General features: G+C 40.2%; 1 protein-coding gene across 6 annotated transcripts in view; it reads right to left on the reverse strand.

Annotated features, from left to right (window-relative positions):
- PROX1 (prospero homeobox 1) overlaps positions 1–16,034 on the reverse strand; it is a 56,368-nt gene that overhangs the window by 35,320 nt on the left and 5,014 nt on the right. For 4 of the 6 annotated variants that reach the window (XM_059875378.1, XM_005217354.5, XM_005217355.5 and 1 more), the window contains exon 2: positions 5,433–11,292. In XM_059875378.1, the coding sequence (XP_059731361.1) occupies positions 9,099–11,225 (2,127 nt within the window). In that variant the 5' untranslated portion in view covers positions 11,226–11,292 and the 3' untranslated portion in view covers positions 5,433–9,098. Of the gene's footprint in view, positions 1–2,549; positions 2,658–5,432; positions 11,293–16,034 lie in introns of those variants that run through there. The other 2 variants (XM_005217360.5, NM_001193232.1) reach the window with 2 other exon arrangements.

The following is a 16,034-nucleotide window of genomic DNA, read 5'->3' on the forward strand; positions in this document are numbered from 1 at the left end:
TCTTAAATCTGGACTGAAATAAAATTTTGGATCATATATTTATATATAGAGAAACAGTTCTTTCAGCCTTACAAATAAGCATCCACATTTACATATCTGTATCTAGATAAAGATATGTTGTGTGTATATACATACACAAACACACTAAATACATATATACATACATACATATATATATATAATACACATGAGTATATACATCATCAACATTCAAATTCTGAATTTTCCTTAATATTAAAGAAATCCAAGAATGTTCTGCCATTGTTTTCTAGAAAGTTTCTGGAACCCCTTTCCTGGACTAGCCTGGCCTTTCTAGGCATGATTTTCCACTATCAATAGTGTAAGCTCAGGGAATACAAATTCATTTATTACTAGCCAAAGAAAAAACACAATTAGGAAAGTTAAAAATGTATAATTCATTCCAAAAATAAAAGAGAAATGACCTTTGGTGATTTTCTGCTTTGCATTACATGCCCTACTCTTTCCCCTCCATTAGAGTAGATAATTGGGAGTTAACCAGGCTCACATACACTCTAACAGCCTTCTCTTCCAGTATGGATAGAGTATGGATAGAATCTATAATCTGAATATTAGTGCTTTTTTAAAAAATGAAATAGTCATCCAGGTATATAATTGTTATTTACATAGAGTGAGTGATTATTTGCAAAGCTGAATGACTAAATGTATTCTAAAGGAATGGGAACAATTTCTTGTTGGTTTACAGTGCCTGGTATTTATAAAGCTACAAATCAACAGTCTCCCCCAACCTTGACCTTCCCCATACCACACATGGGCAAAAACATGAATGTTTCTAGTATTAGTATCTACATCTCCTGTTGAGTAGTACTGCAGGCTCAGAAAGGCTGCTGATTCCCACCCTCTAGGTGTCTGCATTTCAATCACAGGTGACTGATCCCTATGTATGCAGTTTGTAAAGCTCTTTGGACTTTTTCTGGCTGCAGGGTGCTATCTAGACAACATAAAGCACTGTTTTATTATATCACAACACTGCAGATCACTGTACCAAGAGGAGTGATGGAGTGAACATGGACACCTACACACACACACACACATATACACATGTACACAGTAACAATTTTCTCCCTGTGCTCCATGTTCCCCTCCTAGAACTAAAGTATTGGGAGGATTCCTGGAAGAACTAAGCTCTAGAAACTGGTCGCTCCTCAGCCAATTGGCAAAAGCCCTTCAATCTGTCAGCTTCCGATGGTACCCCACCAAGGTCCAAACCCCATCCCAGCCCACTGTGGCCCTCGACCTTTCTTTGCCTAAAGATGCTTAACCAGCGGTTCAAGATCCTGCCTGTTTCTGCCTTCCCATGCTGCCCAGTTTGCTGGCACGGAATGAGGAGGAAACATGCCTTCCACTTAAGGAGCTCGGCCAGGGAAGGAGAGAGATAAAAGGCTGAAGTTGCTACACAATTCAAAAGCAAACAGGACGGAAAACAGAACTTTTCTTTCAAGGCCAAGTAAAACATGGGTGAAGCAGAGTCTGCAATGGGTCAGCCTGCAAAAGGGGGCCAGTGATGCAACTCAGGCATCAGGTACAAAACCCACCGCAGAGAGAGGGGAGCATTGGAGAAGGCAGTACGTTTTGGCAGATCATGGCTTCTCCATGGCAGAGATAAGAACTTTACACACGGCGGGTGGGCAGGGGAGGGTCGGGGGGAAGAGTACCCAGCCCTAATAAACTAATCTCAGCTAATGTAATGTTTATCGAGTTCCTTGGATAATGATACCATGCGTGTCATTACCATCATCAAAACCCAATCTCTGTTTTAAAAAGTTACAGATGATTAACACAACATCAAGTTGTTGCAAACAATTACTTAAAACCCCCACACAGACACAGACGCGGGCGCGTGCACACACACACACGCACACACACAGAACCAGGAGGTCCCCATATTCTGTAGAATGAGGGAGGCTGCAGCTGTAGGCCGACAGCTTTCATATCCTCATTTGAATAATGTGTCCTGAATCTGTCACTTTATTCATTCTCCTTATGCTCAGTGTACTCTACATCAACAACAAATTAAGTTGTAAATAAGAGACAATCATCACTTTTGTTTTTAAGCAGCTACTGCAGAGAGAATTTCAATGTACGCTCCTTTCGACAGGGGGGAGAAAGAGGTGCTAGAGTTTGCTTTCCGAAGCACAAATATGGGGAAACTACCAGAAACAAAAACAGAAACAGTTCACTGTGGCCAAGGGGAAGGAAAAAAATTCTCTAAAGCGCATCCCTCCAGGACCAGCTGAAATTTCTTCCAAGGAGTTACTCAGACACAAAAAGACAGAGGAGAAGTTTCCGGGACTAGAAGGAAAATCTGTGCGCTCAGTCCTTTGGTCTTAGTACACAAGGAGCCTCCGTGCTTGGCACAGCTTTGGACCGAGGGACAAGTGCATTAAATCAATTACAACACAGGTGTATTCACCAAACCGCCCCACACTCATCCCCATTAACTTCCAAGTGTTCAAATGACTACCTCGTGCACAGAAATTGAAAACATTAATACTGAAAAACATCCTTACCTTTACATCAGAGAAGTAGGTCTTCAGCATGTTGGAGCTGGGATAACGGGTATAAAAGAACATGAGCTTTGCTTTTTTCAAGTGATTGGGTGACAATCCTTCCTGCATGTAGGATGCAGTTGGTTAAGGAGATAATTTCTTGAAACACAAGTACCTACCATTCCCTCCCCCCTGCCAGGAGTCTGGAGGCCCAACCAGTAGCCATGGGAATTCTGGAAGATAAACGACTCTGGCCATGGAATCCATCACTAACTTGCTGTTGCTGGCTCAGAATGACCATTGCTGGTCAGAAATTGCCAAACATAATGGTGAGGATGCACGATTTAGTTGTGGGATCTTGGTGACTTCCTGGTGAGGATGGCAAAACATTTATTCCCCGTTTGAGGTCCTTAGGCTATCTATATGTTCACTTGTTGCTAAGGAGACAAATGCGCCCAACAGGTATTGCACAACTCTTATCATGAGAGTTTTTTTCTTCTTTGCATTACAGTTCTGTTTGTTCTTCTCTTTGCTCTCTGCAGTTGACATCCAATTATTATACTAATGTAAGTGAAAATACAAAATGCATTATTTTGATCACTGTTAGGCAAGCTTCACATTTTACCTTTTAGTGCTAATATAAGGGAGCATCTTGACTCACTTTCTTCCTATCTTATTATTATATCTTGTTAATTGTTTCCTTTTCAATAATAGCTAAAACTTGGGAGGGGTAGTTTGGGCACTGAGAGAACAGGGAGGGGGTGTCGCTTTTGTTAAAGCGAGGATCCAAAACCAGATACAATTTGCCTCTCCTGGATTTATAGTTAACTCCTTGGAGAGTGGCACAGTGGTTGGGGCTAACAAATCAATAAATGTGGGTTAGCAGATCAATAAATGGCCACTTACCCAAAATAAGAAGGCCTATTTATCTGGAAACATCATTACCTTTTAGATCTGTAAACAGCAGCAACTAAAACAGTTCCCAAGAGAATGTGAGGCTAACCATAACAATCCCGGCTTCCTGATTCTCCCCCAGATTCTTGGCACTCCTCAGCACACTCGGAGCGGGGATGGCTCTGGTCACATCTGTGCCGCAGCCTGGCCCTGCCATTTCCTCAGCAAATTAATGGCTTTATAATTTATCAGAAATGAAGACGCACGTGGAGAAAATCAATGTGGTCCCCCACAAGGTCAATTAAGGGTCCTTCCTAGAAGCTTCTCTAAGGATTTTCTCTTAAAAGAGTCTGGGAAAAAAAATAAATAAATAGGGAAAAAGAAGAAAAGAAAATGTGCATGTGTGGTTGTATGCACACACGCACAAGCACACACATGCTTGGCTAACACGCTCCACAACCATTTCACACCACAGGAAGCAAGGACAAATAAACACAGATATTTAAGAAAGGTAAAGGTTTCTAAATGACCTCCATCAAGTGCAGCGTGACCAACCTCAGGAACAGAGAGGGAAACCTGGAAGTTCCTAGAGAAGCGTAATCGAATTAATATTGATAAGCTCTTGTCTACGTATAACAGGGGGCTTAACCAAATATAATGCCGAGAATTTGATCAATTAGCATTCCCCTTAGTATCATGCAATTTGAAAAAGATCACCTTGGTCTGCGAATTGAAAAGTTAATGCCTTTTGTTTCCACTGAAAATAAACACTAAACACTGAAGAAAGAAATTTTGATGTGAGATCTGTAAGCCAAAGCAGCTTAACTGAACTTGTGTTTTTGTTTGAGATCCTTAATGATTACAAAGACGATAATTTATGACTGACATACTTCTTGTGCCAAGGAAAGAGCTGAAAGGCCCTCCAGTAACCTCCATTAGACCGAGAGAGGGGACTAAAGGAGCCCGGCACACTTCAGGACCATCTGTCCAAATGGATAAGTGAAATAATAGTTGCAAGCTGTCTCCTATTGCCTCGTGATAAGAGTTTTAGGCAAGTCCAAACTTCAACAAACATGCTCAGATCTGGGTTCTAATCTGTTCTTTCAGACCGGCTACATTCAAACAACTTGGTACATTTAATTATTAGCGGGGAAAAGTCCCAAATCTTTTCAAATTTGGTCTCATACAAATCAAACTGCTTTGCTGTGGCTTTCAGAGATTTCTTGAGCCACCAAAACTTCCTGGAGCTTTCAATGTCTTTAAATTATGCTAAGATGTTTTCATCATTTTTATTAAAAAAAAAAAAACCAAAACAAAAGAGCAAAGTATCCATCTTCTTTTGATTGGGATTTAGAGGCTTTTTATTTCATGACAAAATCATCCTAATTTGAATTTCTCAAGTCCATTTTTTTTTTTTTTGCTTTAAAATGCTTCCTGTTGGAAATACTTGGAATTGATCAGTGGCAACAGAACATAGAATGCATCTTTATATCTTGCTCATCATGTAATGAAGATAAAATTCCCATAAAATATATGTTTCTAATAAACTATTAAAAATAGCTAATGAAAGATTTAAAAGCCAACAGTTAGATAATCCTTTCTTTTCCTTCTCAAAATAAATCTGAACTGACCAATTGGTTAATTTCCCTTTTAAGTGCTTGTGCTGAAAAGCAACTGTTCTTCCAAGAAAGCACTAGCTGTTTCCAGGATACTTACACACGCACAATGACTCATGATGGAATAGATTCAGTAAACATACAGCTGTACTGAACACGAGCTAAGCTCCATTCAAGGCCAGGAAAGAAAATGAGCACAAATAAATATTAAGGAGGTAAAGGGGGGGCGGGGTGAGGGGGGATGGAGCGCAAACAAGATCTGTCCCGGCAGCTCATGTGGCTTTGCCTCAATTCTCTTAGCCATAGCTTTGTGAAGACAGATGACATTCAATTCTATGTATAATGCAAAATAGACAATAACTGCTGAAACTTGAGACAGCTGCCAGGTGTAAAAAAAAAAAAAAAAAAAGGAAAAGAAAAGAAAAAGAAAAAAAAAAGAAGAAAAGATGATAAATCCATAAATTAAAAGACATCTGCTGGGGAATATAAAAGATCAGAGAAGTAGGGGACTGCAGCTGAACCTAAAACGGTGTTCAAACAACCTGAGAATGTAAGTGTTGTCTGTTTACCAAGCACGGTACAACCTCACCTAAACAACAGCCGCAGGAGGAGCAGTGGAGGCAGCAAAAAGGCAAATGGGAGGATAAGAGGCTGTGAAGCCTGCAGGAAGAAAATTCTTTCTTTCCCCAACTGAATCCTGAATCGTGCCTAGAGATTTTACGTGCTGCAGGGCCAACCAAATAGACCGGGAGTACTAATTCTCAAACGTTTTTAAAATCTGGAGGATTTTAGCTTTCTCCTTAAGCTCTGATTTGCTATGTTTCTAAGAGACTTTTCCCCTTAGACACCTTAAATGGGCAGAAAAGATCTAAATTCTCACATGTCATAAAGAGACAGAGCCAGTTGTGGCTCCACCAGAAGTTTAACATAATCAATGGGATGTGTAGTTTATGGAATTTTTTTTTTAATGTACTTACTTCATAATCAAAGGGAGGGAGAAGAGAGGAACCCAGGGTGTTCCAGTCTTTAATAGTCATGTTTCCCTACAGATAATACACCTAACAGAACTAACTCCTGTGGCCCCACATGACTTCCAAAATAGTAAAAAATCAACTTCTATGGATTCATTCATATTTTAGAAATTCACTTTGAATTCAGGTCTTCTGGGTGGATTTTTAGCTTCAAATCATCAAGCCATTTTTCTTTTTGAACCTCAAGTATTTTTTAACATTCCCCCTAAAAGCCCACCAGGGAAAGCTGGCTGCTGGGGTGCAGAGGCCCAGTTTCTTCACCTGCATGTCTTAACCGCGCCTGGAACATGGCTCTTGTGCTTTACTTGGCTGCATGCAAATGTTTGAGGCCCGAACAAGGCTATTTTTCTTGAGATGCAAAGAGGATGCATGACAAGGAACATCAGGAGGAAAAACAATTGGCTGGCTGTTTCTTTTGGAATTTGAATAAAACTTAATATTTGATTAAATAGATTCATTTGCAAAGACACTGAACAAATTTTTATATCCAAGACATGAGCTTTTGGGGCAGGTGCACTGACATTCAGTTTACCATGCACACATTCACTATTGCCCTTCTATCAGAAAAGATACCAAGGTAGTGCATTCCATGATATAGAACATATACGCTTTATGTGCGGGACTTGGAATGGATTTATCTGATAAGCTGGTGTCCTTGATAGTTCTTATCCTGGCTCCTTTGTTCAAAGAAACAGATGATGCCTTTGGGGTGGGAAAGAATCGTTCCCTAAGTATTCAATTATCCGTTACAGTTTGGAAAGCCATGAACTAAAGAGAAAAGCAATAATGGAAATCATGAAGATACCATTTCATCCCATTTCTCCTCATTTCGATTGAGCTTTTCAAAGAATAACTGCATAACAGGTTCAGATATGGCCTTGTCTACCTAAATTGAAGTCCACTCACTTGCTGTGATTCCTAGAGATTTCTTTGAACTAAAAGCTTGAGAATTTTGCCTAGGCATCATCATCAAGAAAGTCAAGGGAAGAACTCATTGCCACACAAGGTCAGAGACGAGAGAAAAGGACATCCAGTCTCCCAACAAACACTCCTGTTCTCACTGCCTTCAGAACTGTGTAGACTCCAGAAAATGGTACTCACCTATCTTTTTCCTGAGAAACAATATAGCAAAGAGATAAATGGTTAACAGGGCGAGGTTGTGGAGGGGAAAAGAGAAAGAAACAGAAGCTGGAAGGACAGCAGGAAGGAAATGTAATCATTAATTGCAGGAAGACGCCAAAACTATTTAGCGACACACAAGAAATAACTCCAGGTGTAAGCAACTAGTATTTCATAGGAACACAGGTGTTTCCAAACCATCCCTGTTGAGCAGAATCTTCTACCATAAGAGAAAGAAGTTATTCATTCCTTTGAAGAAGCAGCAACTAAATTCTCTTTAAAGCCTTTGATATGTATAGAAAGAAAAGGAAGTTCTTCCTATTCAAATCCTCAGAATTCCTCAGGGGATTTAGAGAGGGTGAGACAGGAGCAAAAGCAACACTTTCAGCAATCCAAAGATGGTTTTCTTAGAAGATTCAACTTATTTAAAAACAACAACCAGAAACCAGCATCTTGAGTTTTAGAGTTAAGTATGGCCTTATAGGACTGAAACCTGGCTTCAATAGTCATCCAAATGGGCATGTCCCTTTCCTGTGTGTGTGTGTGTGAGACAGAGACAGTGAGGAGAGAGAGAACCCACCATCACTACAACGGGCTTCAAAATGAAGTAAGAGATCTCCGAGGAGCAATGGGGTCTGGCCCTGGACATGAGCCTGGTATGAGCCCCAGAAGAAGCTCTCCTGCAAGGTGTAAAAAAAAAAAAAAAAAATTCATGCCTGTGCCTTTGTTTGTTGCCTTTCTCATCACCAACAGCTATATTCCAATTTGACCAATGTTTGTTGCCTGCTTATGAGGTGTGTGACATGGTGCCTGGCACAGCTTTGATTCAGTACTGGTGGATTCAACCTCAGATCTCTGAAAGTTAAGATTTGTAAATCAGCAACCAAACCAAGACTCATCTGTTTACGTCTTAAGTCCTCCCATCTTTCCCTCCAGACATTATCCTCTTCTTCCTCTCTACAAAAAGAGACTCTGTGCTTAACTGCCCAAGTGGGTCTCATATGTGTATCGCACATTCACTTTATCAGAAATCTTCGCTGCTATCTTGAATAGGCTGGAAAGATGACTTTCATATCAAGGAAAACACATTTCTACCACAGCTGGGACTTTGCCCTTACATGGCAGCCTCTGGAGTGGGTTTAGATATGAAAATGCCAATCTCTAGTCATCAAGACGATTGCTCAAAACCCTCACATTAGCAACAGCCAACTTAATAGCTAAATTTTATATCCATCTGACAATTTCTTATAAAAGAAACAGGCCTCTACTTGCCCCAAATGCTACTATTCTACACCCCCAAAACATCAACAACCACACGATTTTTTAAAAATTTACTGAAAGGACCAATTTATAGAGAAAACAAAAAAACATGAGTTAAAAATAACTAGAGTTCAGGACAGGTCTAATGAAAAAATGTAACTGGCATTTCAAAAGTCAGGTTCAAAATATAAAAGAGACCTAAAAAGAGGCATTTTTAAAGTTGAATACAGCTGAGTTTTATATTTAATTGTGCTCTCTTGCTTTCCAAAATAATTTGCTTTGTGTATGTTAGGACAAAAGATTTCTGTGTATGGCTGAACAGAGGTTAATCATGCATAGAGGCAGCTGCACCAGACCCGAAGAACAGACCTTGGGTGAACGAGAGAGACGGATGTCGTCTGAATAAATTAGTACCTGTATATTTCCTTTAAAAAAAAAATCCCCCTTAAAGAATAAGGAGAGCATCTAACTCCCCATCCACATCCATCCTCTCCCACTGCAGCCTCCCACCAGCAAACTGTTCCTCCTAAGATTTAATCAGGCCTTCTTTAAACAGACCAGGAGCCTTCTAGATGGCTAAAGGGAGAATTCTTCTTACGGAATCTTGGGGATCTCGAAACTGACTTTACTCCAGTATGAGTCTTACTGTGTTAAAATCTGATGAGTGCAATATTACACTGAGATTTCCTCCCTCCCCCATCCTCTAAAAATACTCTTGAGGGAGAAAAAGAAGAAGAAGATAATACGGGAAGAAACAGCAGAAAAAAAAACACTGCTGCAAAAGCACAGATGAAATAGGAGCGCTTGGGAGCAATCAACAACTTGTGAAAGTTGCAGGGATGTTGGTTTCCTGTAAAGCTTTTGTGCAACCAGAAGCCCCACGCACGTGTTGATAAAAGCCTATGCCTCCGAACAAGAGGGCAGACTGGAGAAGACAGGAATCTACATGACTCTAAAACCCTGGGTAAACCTGACCTTGGGGGAAGACTTTTGGCTTTCGGTTTGTTTTCTCCTTGGGCTGGGGTGGGGGTGGGGTGCAAATGAAAGGATATTGCACTTCCCGAATACGGTGAGATCTCAGACATGTCTTGAAGATCGCCACACTCGGATTTGATGAGAGACAAGGAGAGCCCTTCCGCGGTGCTGGGTGGGTGTGCTGGTGAACAGGGGTGGTGGCTCAGGTGGTGGGACGACATCTTGGTCCTCAGACTCGTGGTCTCCCTAGTTAAGTCTAAGGATTCAGGAGAGGCTCGGTCTTTCCCCGAGAAGGAGCCGGTGGGAGCACCTATTGGACTCTGAAACGGGTAGGCCATCAAGGGGAGGGGGAAGGGGTGGCGGAAGGTGGACGTGGTGAAGCCCGCGGTGGCCGACAGGGGCGACTGGTGCAGGGGCTGGTGGTGGCCGCCGGCGGGGGGGCCGGAGGCAGACTGGTCCGAGGAGTTTTTGCGAACCACCAGGGGCAGGGCTTCCGTCTGGTCTGTGGAACCCGGCATCTGCACGTTGCCAAAGGTGTCCAGGGGATTCGGAATGATGACATCGCCAAAGCACTGCAGGCGCTGGTTGGCGGTGTGGAAGTTGTGGTTCTCCCCGTTGACTGCAAACCTGGCCTGGGGGATCTGCAGCGGTGGGAAGACCTGAGGAACTTGGCGGGAGGGTTTGGCCGAGAAGACTTTGACCACCGTGTCCACCACCTGCGACATGGCAGTGTTCAGTTCCTGTTTCAAGGTCTCGGCCAAGTGTTTGCCTTCAGGCTGCAGGGAGTTGGGCCCGGGGTCTCGTTCTTTGTGGCTGCCTTCTCGCTTGGGCTTGTTTTCGGCCATTTCCTGCTCCCGGATCAGGGCCCGGGCTCGGTCGATGAACTGCCCCGGGTCCAGCTCGCACATCTCATTGTCTGACCTCCCCACCGAGTCCTGGGCCCTGGCCTCCAGGATCTCGGAGCGCATGCTGTCTTCAGACAGGTTACCATCTTCATCATTTTCAGAATCGGTGCTGTCATAGATTTGGTAGAACTTTTCCTGCAGCTGGCGCAGCTGTTTCTGCATGTCCTCCAGCTGCTGCTTCAGCTGTCGGCGCTCCTCTCGCTTCTGTTCTTTGCGGGCTGAAACCAGCTGCTGGAAACTCTGCTGCTGCTGCTGGGGCAGCTTCTGCTTGCGTTTGTTTTCTCGGTAACTTTCTCGGGGACTCACAGACTGCGGGGCCATCTCTCTTTCATTTTCATTGCCCCGTAATGCCACACTGGGGGAATGGCTCATACCCCGGATTATATTCTCAACCCGGGCGCGCTTTGCTCTCAGGTGCTCGTCACATAAGCGATCCATATCAAACTGGCTCATAGTAGGCCTGCCAAAAGGGGAAAGACACTCTGGGGGGCTGTCTCTTGAAGAGTTGCTGCATATATCCTCCTGATGTACTTCGGAGCCTGTACTAGAGAGACCGCTGGCTTGGAAACTGGGCTCTGTGCCACCATTTTTGTTCATGTTATTTTTCAACAGCTGGGAAATTATAGTTGCTCCTGGAAAAGGCATCATGGCATCTTCATACGAGTTCGCCCTCTTCAGCAGCTTGCGGAGTACGTTTGACTTCTCCCCATCTGCATGCTGCACCACTGAATACTCAACATCCTGCTCGGAACCTTGGGGATTCATGGCACTAAAAAACGTGGCTCTTGCCTTAGCGAAAAATGCAGATGCTGTCCCTACCGTCCTTTTCACTCCAATGTCAACTCTTCTCCTCTTGGTTTGCCGGCTTAAGAGGGCTGTGCTGTCATGGTCAGGCATCACTGGACAGTTATTGTGCCATCTTCAAAAGCTCGTCAGCTGGGCACAGCTCAAGAATCCCGGGACCCTGGCCAACAGAACAAAAGGACTGATGAATCATTTTCTTTAAATTTCTCCAAATTTCCTGACCTCAATCCTGAATCAAATGCAAAATGCATAGGCTCTGGGATTTATGGCACATTACAATTATTGCAATTTATTATGCACTCTGCTTGAAATGAAACATTTTTAAATATTTCTGCTCCACTGGTTTAAGATGGATTAAGATTAAAAAAAAAAAAAAAAGCAAAAACTGCTTAAGCACCAGTAATATGATTCTCTTTCACAAATGCCTAAAATGATACTGTTTATCTTCAGAAGAAACAGTAGATTATAAGAACACAGCCTCTGACAACCAATTGATTAAATTTTGGGCACTGAGATTCATATTACAAAAGCAGATAAAAGTAGTCCATACTTAAGAAATAAGGTTAAATTTTGAGGATGCATGAAATCTGAATGAAAAATTCCATTTCTGCAATAGAATTATTGTGGCTTTAATGCTATTAAGGGGAAATGAGTCTAAAAAATGCAAATATTTCACATACATCCTTTATTACTGAATTTTAAAATATTTTTGTCATATGTGAAATGGGGAAGAGAACACTCCCATCAGCATCTTTCCAACACAAATGGTCAATTTAACATGGAAATAAATGCACAAATACTCATTTTACAAGTCTGCTTATTTAGCACAGATATGCGCTTTTTTTAATACTAAAAATCACATCTGAAGATGGTGTCTGTTGCTGGATTTTAATGTAAGTATGAGAATATTTATAAATTTTCATCTTGTCTTTTTGATGACTTAAATTTTAAAGTTGGATTCAGTGCAAAAGAAGGACATTATCACATTTTAGAAATCCATATGTGGAACAATAAATTGAGTTAGGCAAGGATAAATACATCATCAGTACTAGTTTTTTTTTTTTTCCTATAATCTGCCAAAATAATACTTCAAATGCCTGAAGAAATTCTTTAACATACACCACTTGTGAATCTTATTTCTTATGCCAAATTAAAACATTGAAAAAAAAGACACAGAAAAAAAAAAGACTGAAAGGAGATACATAAAGGAGAAAGAAGATAACGTCAATTAACTATGTGAGAAAGGGAAATACTGTCTCTGCATATGAACTTCCATTGTTTCTTGGGAACACAATATAAAAAAAGAATATCCTTCCTTGCATTTTATAAAAGGCACTTGACATATTTTGTGGTGTTAACCAGTGATGGCTAACCCCCAATTCTGTCTAAACGTTAAGATGTCACATCTCCTTGCTTACAATGGACGTTTTAAGAAGAAAATGAAAAAAAAATTTTTTTCACACGAGATTTATCTAATATTAAACTTCACGTTTGCTTAACAGAGCACATCTTCACAATAACAGGGTCTATTGCCAAAGGCAGCGTGCAGAGTGTTTGGAAGAGCTCCCATCTCTTTCGGTTCACCTGTAAAAACATCTACGTGCTCCCTAGGACTGCATCTGTGGCTAGTTTTAAAGAATGACTATCCATGCAAATAGGCATAATTTCAGCATGAAATAACCTGTAAAAATCAAGAAAAAGCTCAATGCTTAGATGGCAGTGTGTATTTTTTTTTAAGTGACAAAGATGTCATCCTGCAACCCTTGTTCCCAGTTTTCCTATGAAGATGCAACCTTTAAATAAAACCTGGTTCAGAGTGTCAAGAAAGCAATACGATGCTTCTTTATATGTTTTTTGGATGCTTGAGGGTAAAATAGTTTTTGTGTGCCTCAGGATGAAATTTCCTAAACTTGGAATGGAATCAGATCTTGATAACTTCAGCATTAGAGTTCAAAATTGAATTCAAGATGATTGTGACCCCTCACACATTAATAAATGAAATTGGCTTCAGGAATACAAGAATCCAATGGCAAATATTTCACTAACATGTTAGATCTGATAAATCAGGTACAGCTGTCAAGTGAGAGCAAAAGGGGGGGAAACTGAGACAAACAAGAAAAAAGATGAATTATTTTAAAGCTCAGAAAGACTCGCATATTGAGGGGGATGTTTTTTGCAAGGAGGACTCTGTGTGTATATATCAGCTTTTCAAAAAGAGAGTTCATTGCCATTCTTTAAAAATTTTACCTCTTGTCTTTTTGTGTGTAAATCATTTTCCCCTTAATAGCACCTGAAAAGCACACAGGTCTCCAATCAAAATGTCGAATAAACTTTCTGCAGTATTTTCTTCCCTTGTTCCTCCTAACATCCTATCTGGATTTTCCTCCTACCCATCCTTGTTATAGGAAGAGCATCTCTGCAAGAGAGGCTCAGAAACAACATGCTGGTCTAAGAGATGAACACAAGGTCACCCACAGCCATCCTTCCTTTCCCAGCTGCCTCTACCTCTGCGTCAACTGCACTTCCTCTCCTCTAGCCTAGGTATCAACAGCTGCATCCCCACCTCATGCCTGAGCCAAGAGGAGGGCTGTGCTCTTTCTAAGGTGGAAAGAAATGATACGCTCATCTTCAGTGGCGAATGCGTGTTAATTAAACATGATCGTTGGGTGTTATAAGAAGAAAATATCCTGTAACTTCTTTAAAATTCCCTAAACGAAACTGATTTTTGCTATTCTCTTGCAACTGGTCAGCATTCTTAGATCAAATAATAATTTGTTTCTGTTTGGGGCTAAGGGTCTTTTAGGTCTTATTGTAAAATGTACAGCTGAGACATAACAATCAGGACAAAACAAATGGGAAAACTAGGAAAAATGATATAATCCAGCAAAACAAGGCATTATATTAATAGGCGTGAATAAATAACTCTCTCCATATAGCTTTGAGCTGAATTCAAAAATGAAGGTATAGGAATCATACACATTGGAATTATAACCCATGGAGGCTATAGGCAAGATTAAATAAAATAACTAGTGACTATAGTACTTTATCAGAATCATGTTTCATAAACAGTATATATGAATATTTTACCACACAAGAAAATGCATTGTTAAATGACTATAATATAAGTTAAATCACCTGAAAATGCTTTCAAAAGTGCTTCCATGACTTCCCAGTTCAGAATTTAGAGAATGCTATGGAATGAATTTATCAGTGATATCAACCTGCCCATTAAAGATTTTTAAAAATTCCCTTATTTATTAATATATGTATTAAGCCATATGTTTCAACTACAATTATTATTGATTTTTATTATATTTAATTTTAATCTTGAGTTTAACCTGGCAATGGGAAACCTTCTGATCAGCACTGGTGAACATCAATATCAGCAAGTATGTAGAAAAATACTGATACAGAATTTGAACCCAAATGTATTATCGATTGATACACATATTCTATTCCTTTAATTAATATGAAAATCTACATAGAATATTTTATTATTAAATATTGGGTTGTACCACTTGGCATCTAACTACACAAATGCTTTAATAATTTCTATATGAGGAGTATCTTAACATTAGCAGATTCTTCCCAGAGAAAAGAACAAACATCCAAGTATAATCAAGTCAGATTTTAAGGACTCCACAACATTCATTAAAATCTGAATTATCTGAAGAATGTCAGATAACTTTACAAGGAGAATCCTAAGGAAGCCGATGATAATGTAAGTAGAAAAGAATTTTCAGGGGAGGATTTCAAAGGAACACTGCAGTGTGAAGTAGAAAGTGGTGAAGTGCTCTGCTTTAAGTTTATGGGTGGATGAGTCCCTTTGCGTTCACCTGAACCTACCAAACACTGTTAACAGGCTATACCCCAATACAAAATTAAAAGTTTAAAGTTTTGGGGGAAAAAGTTATTTGGAAGGGGGTGCAACCTTTACGCCTCTATCTGGAGTCCAGATTCTGGACAAAGATGTGTTCACTATGGTTTTTATTCAAATAGTTCAGGTAAATCTTTCATAAGATGGGGAAGAAGGTATGGTTGGAGTGGTTTCCTGCTTGGATTATATAGATCATCAGTCTTGATTGATAAAATGATTTGAAGAAATTGCTCAAGCCTATGCTTTTACTTCTTTTAGAAAACCACCTTTAAGTGGGCCTCTGATCTACTTGGGTCAAGTCTCTTATGAAATTTCAAGTGGAATAACACCAACAAAGAACACTGTGAATCCATCTGGAAATCAGTAATTCAAGGGGGAAAATCAGATGACTTGATTTAGGTACTCCCCCCCCCACCCCCTGCCGCGCCCCTCCAGGCCCCCTACCAAGCTGTCCCCTTCACTGTATTTAAGAGTCCATTTCTGCTAATTAGCAACTTTCTCCTTGGAGAAGTTCCTGCTATAAGGTTAAGAAAGCCTTTGGTGTTTACTGTGAATAATCCACTTGATATTAGTTAATACTTAAATTAATTGTCAAAGCTTATAACAGATTCTAAATTTTCCTATCATAGAGTTCTCAAATCAGAACCATTTCATTTAAAATTCCTCCATTCTATCAAAAATTCCATATATTTTTCACCTGCAAGATGAAAACAGCAATTTTCTGGAACATGCCTAAAATATTCATTTCTACTTATTTAAAAAGTAATAATTCACCAGATTAGTAAACAAAAGGGAGTGAGAAATAACTTTAAGAAGAAACAATTTTTTTTCTTTCTGAAGACAACTGAAATACTCTAACTGTCCTTTGAAGCTTTAGAATACACCAGGCAATAGGTTTTAGAAATTTCTTATGTATATGTCCTTTACAATATATACGGATACTTAATTAGAATCCAATTATAACGTATCAGGCACAATCCATCTTTCTATTATTAAATTACTAACATTTTATAAGCTTTTATTAA

This window comes from Bos taurus, chromosome 16 (genome assembly GCF_002263795.3).
Source record: "Bos taurus isolate L1 Dominette 01449 registration number 42190680 breed Hereford chromosome 16, ARS-UCD2.0, whole genome shotgun sequence".
Taxonomy (NCBI): Eukaryota; Metazoa; Chordata; class Mammalia; order Artiodactyla; family Bovidae; genus Bos; species Bos taurus.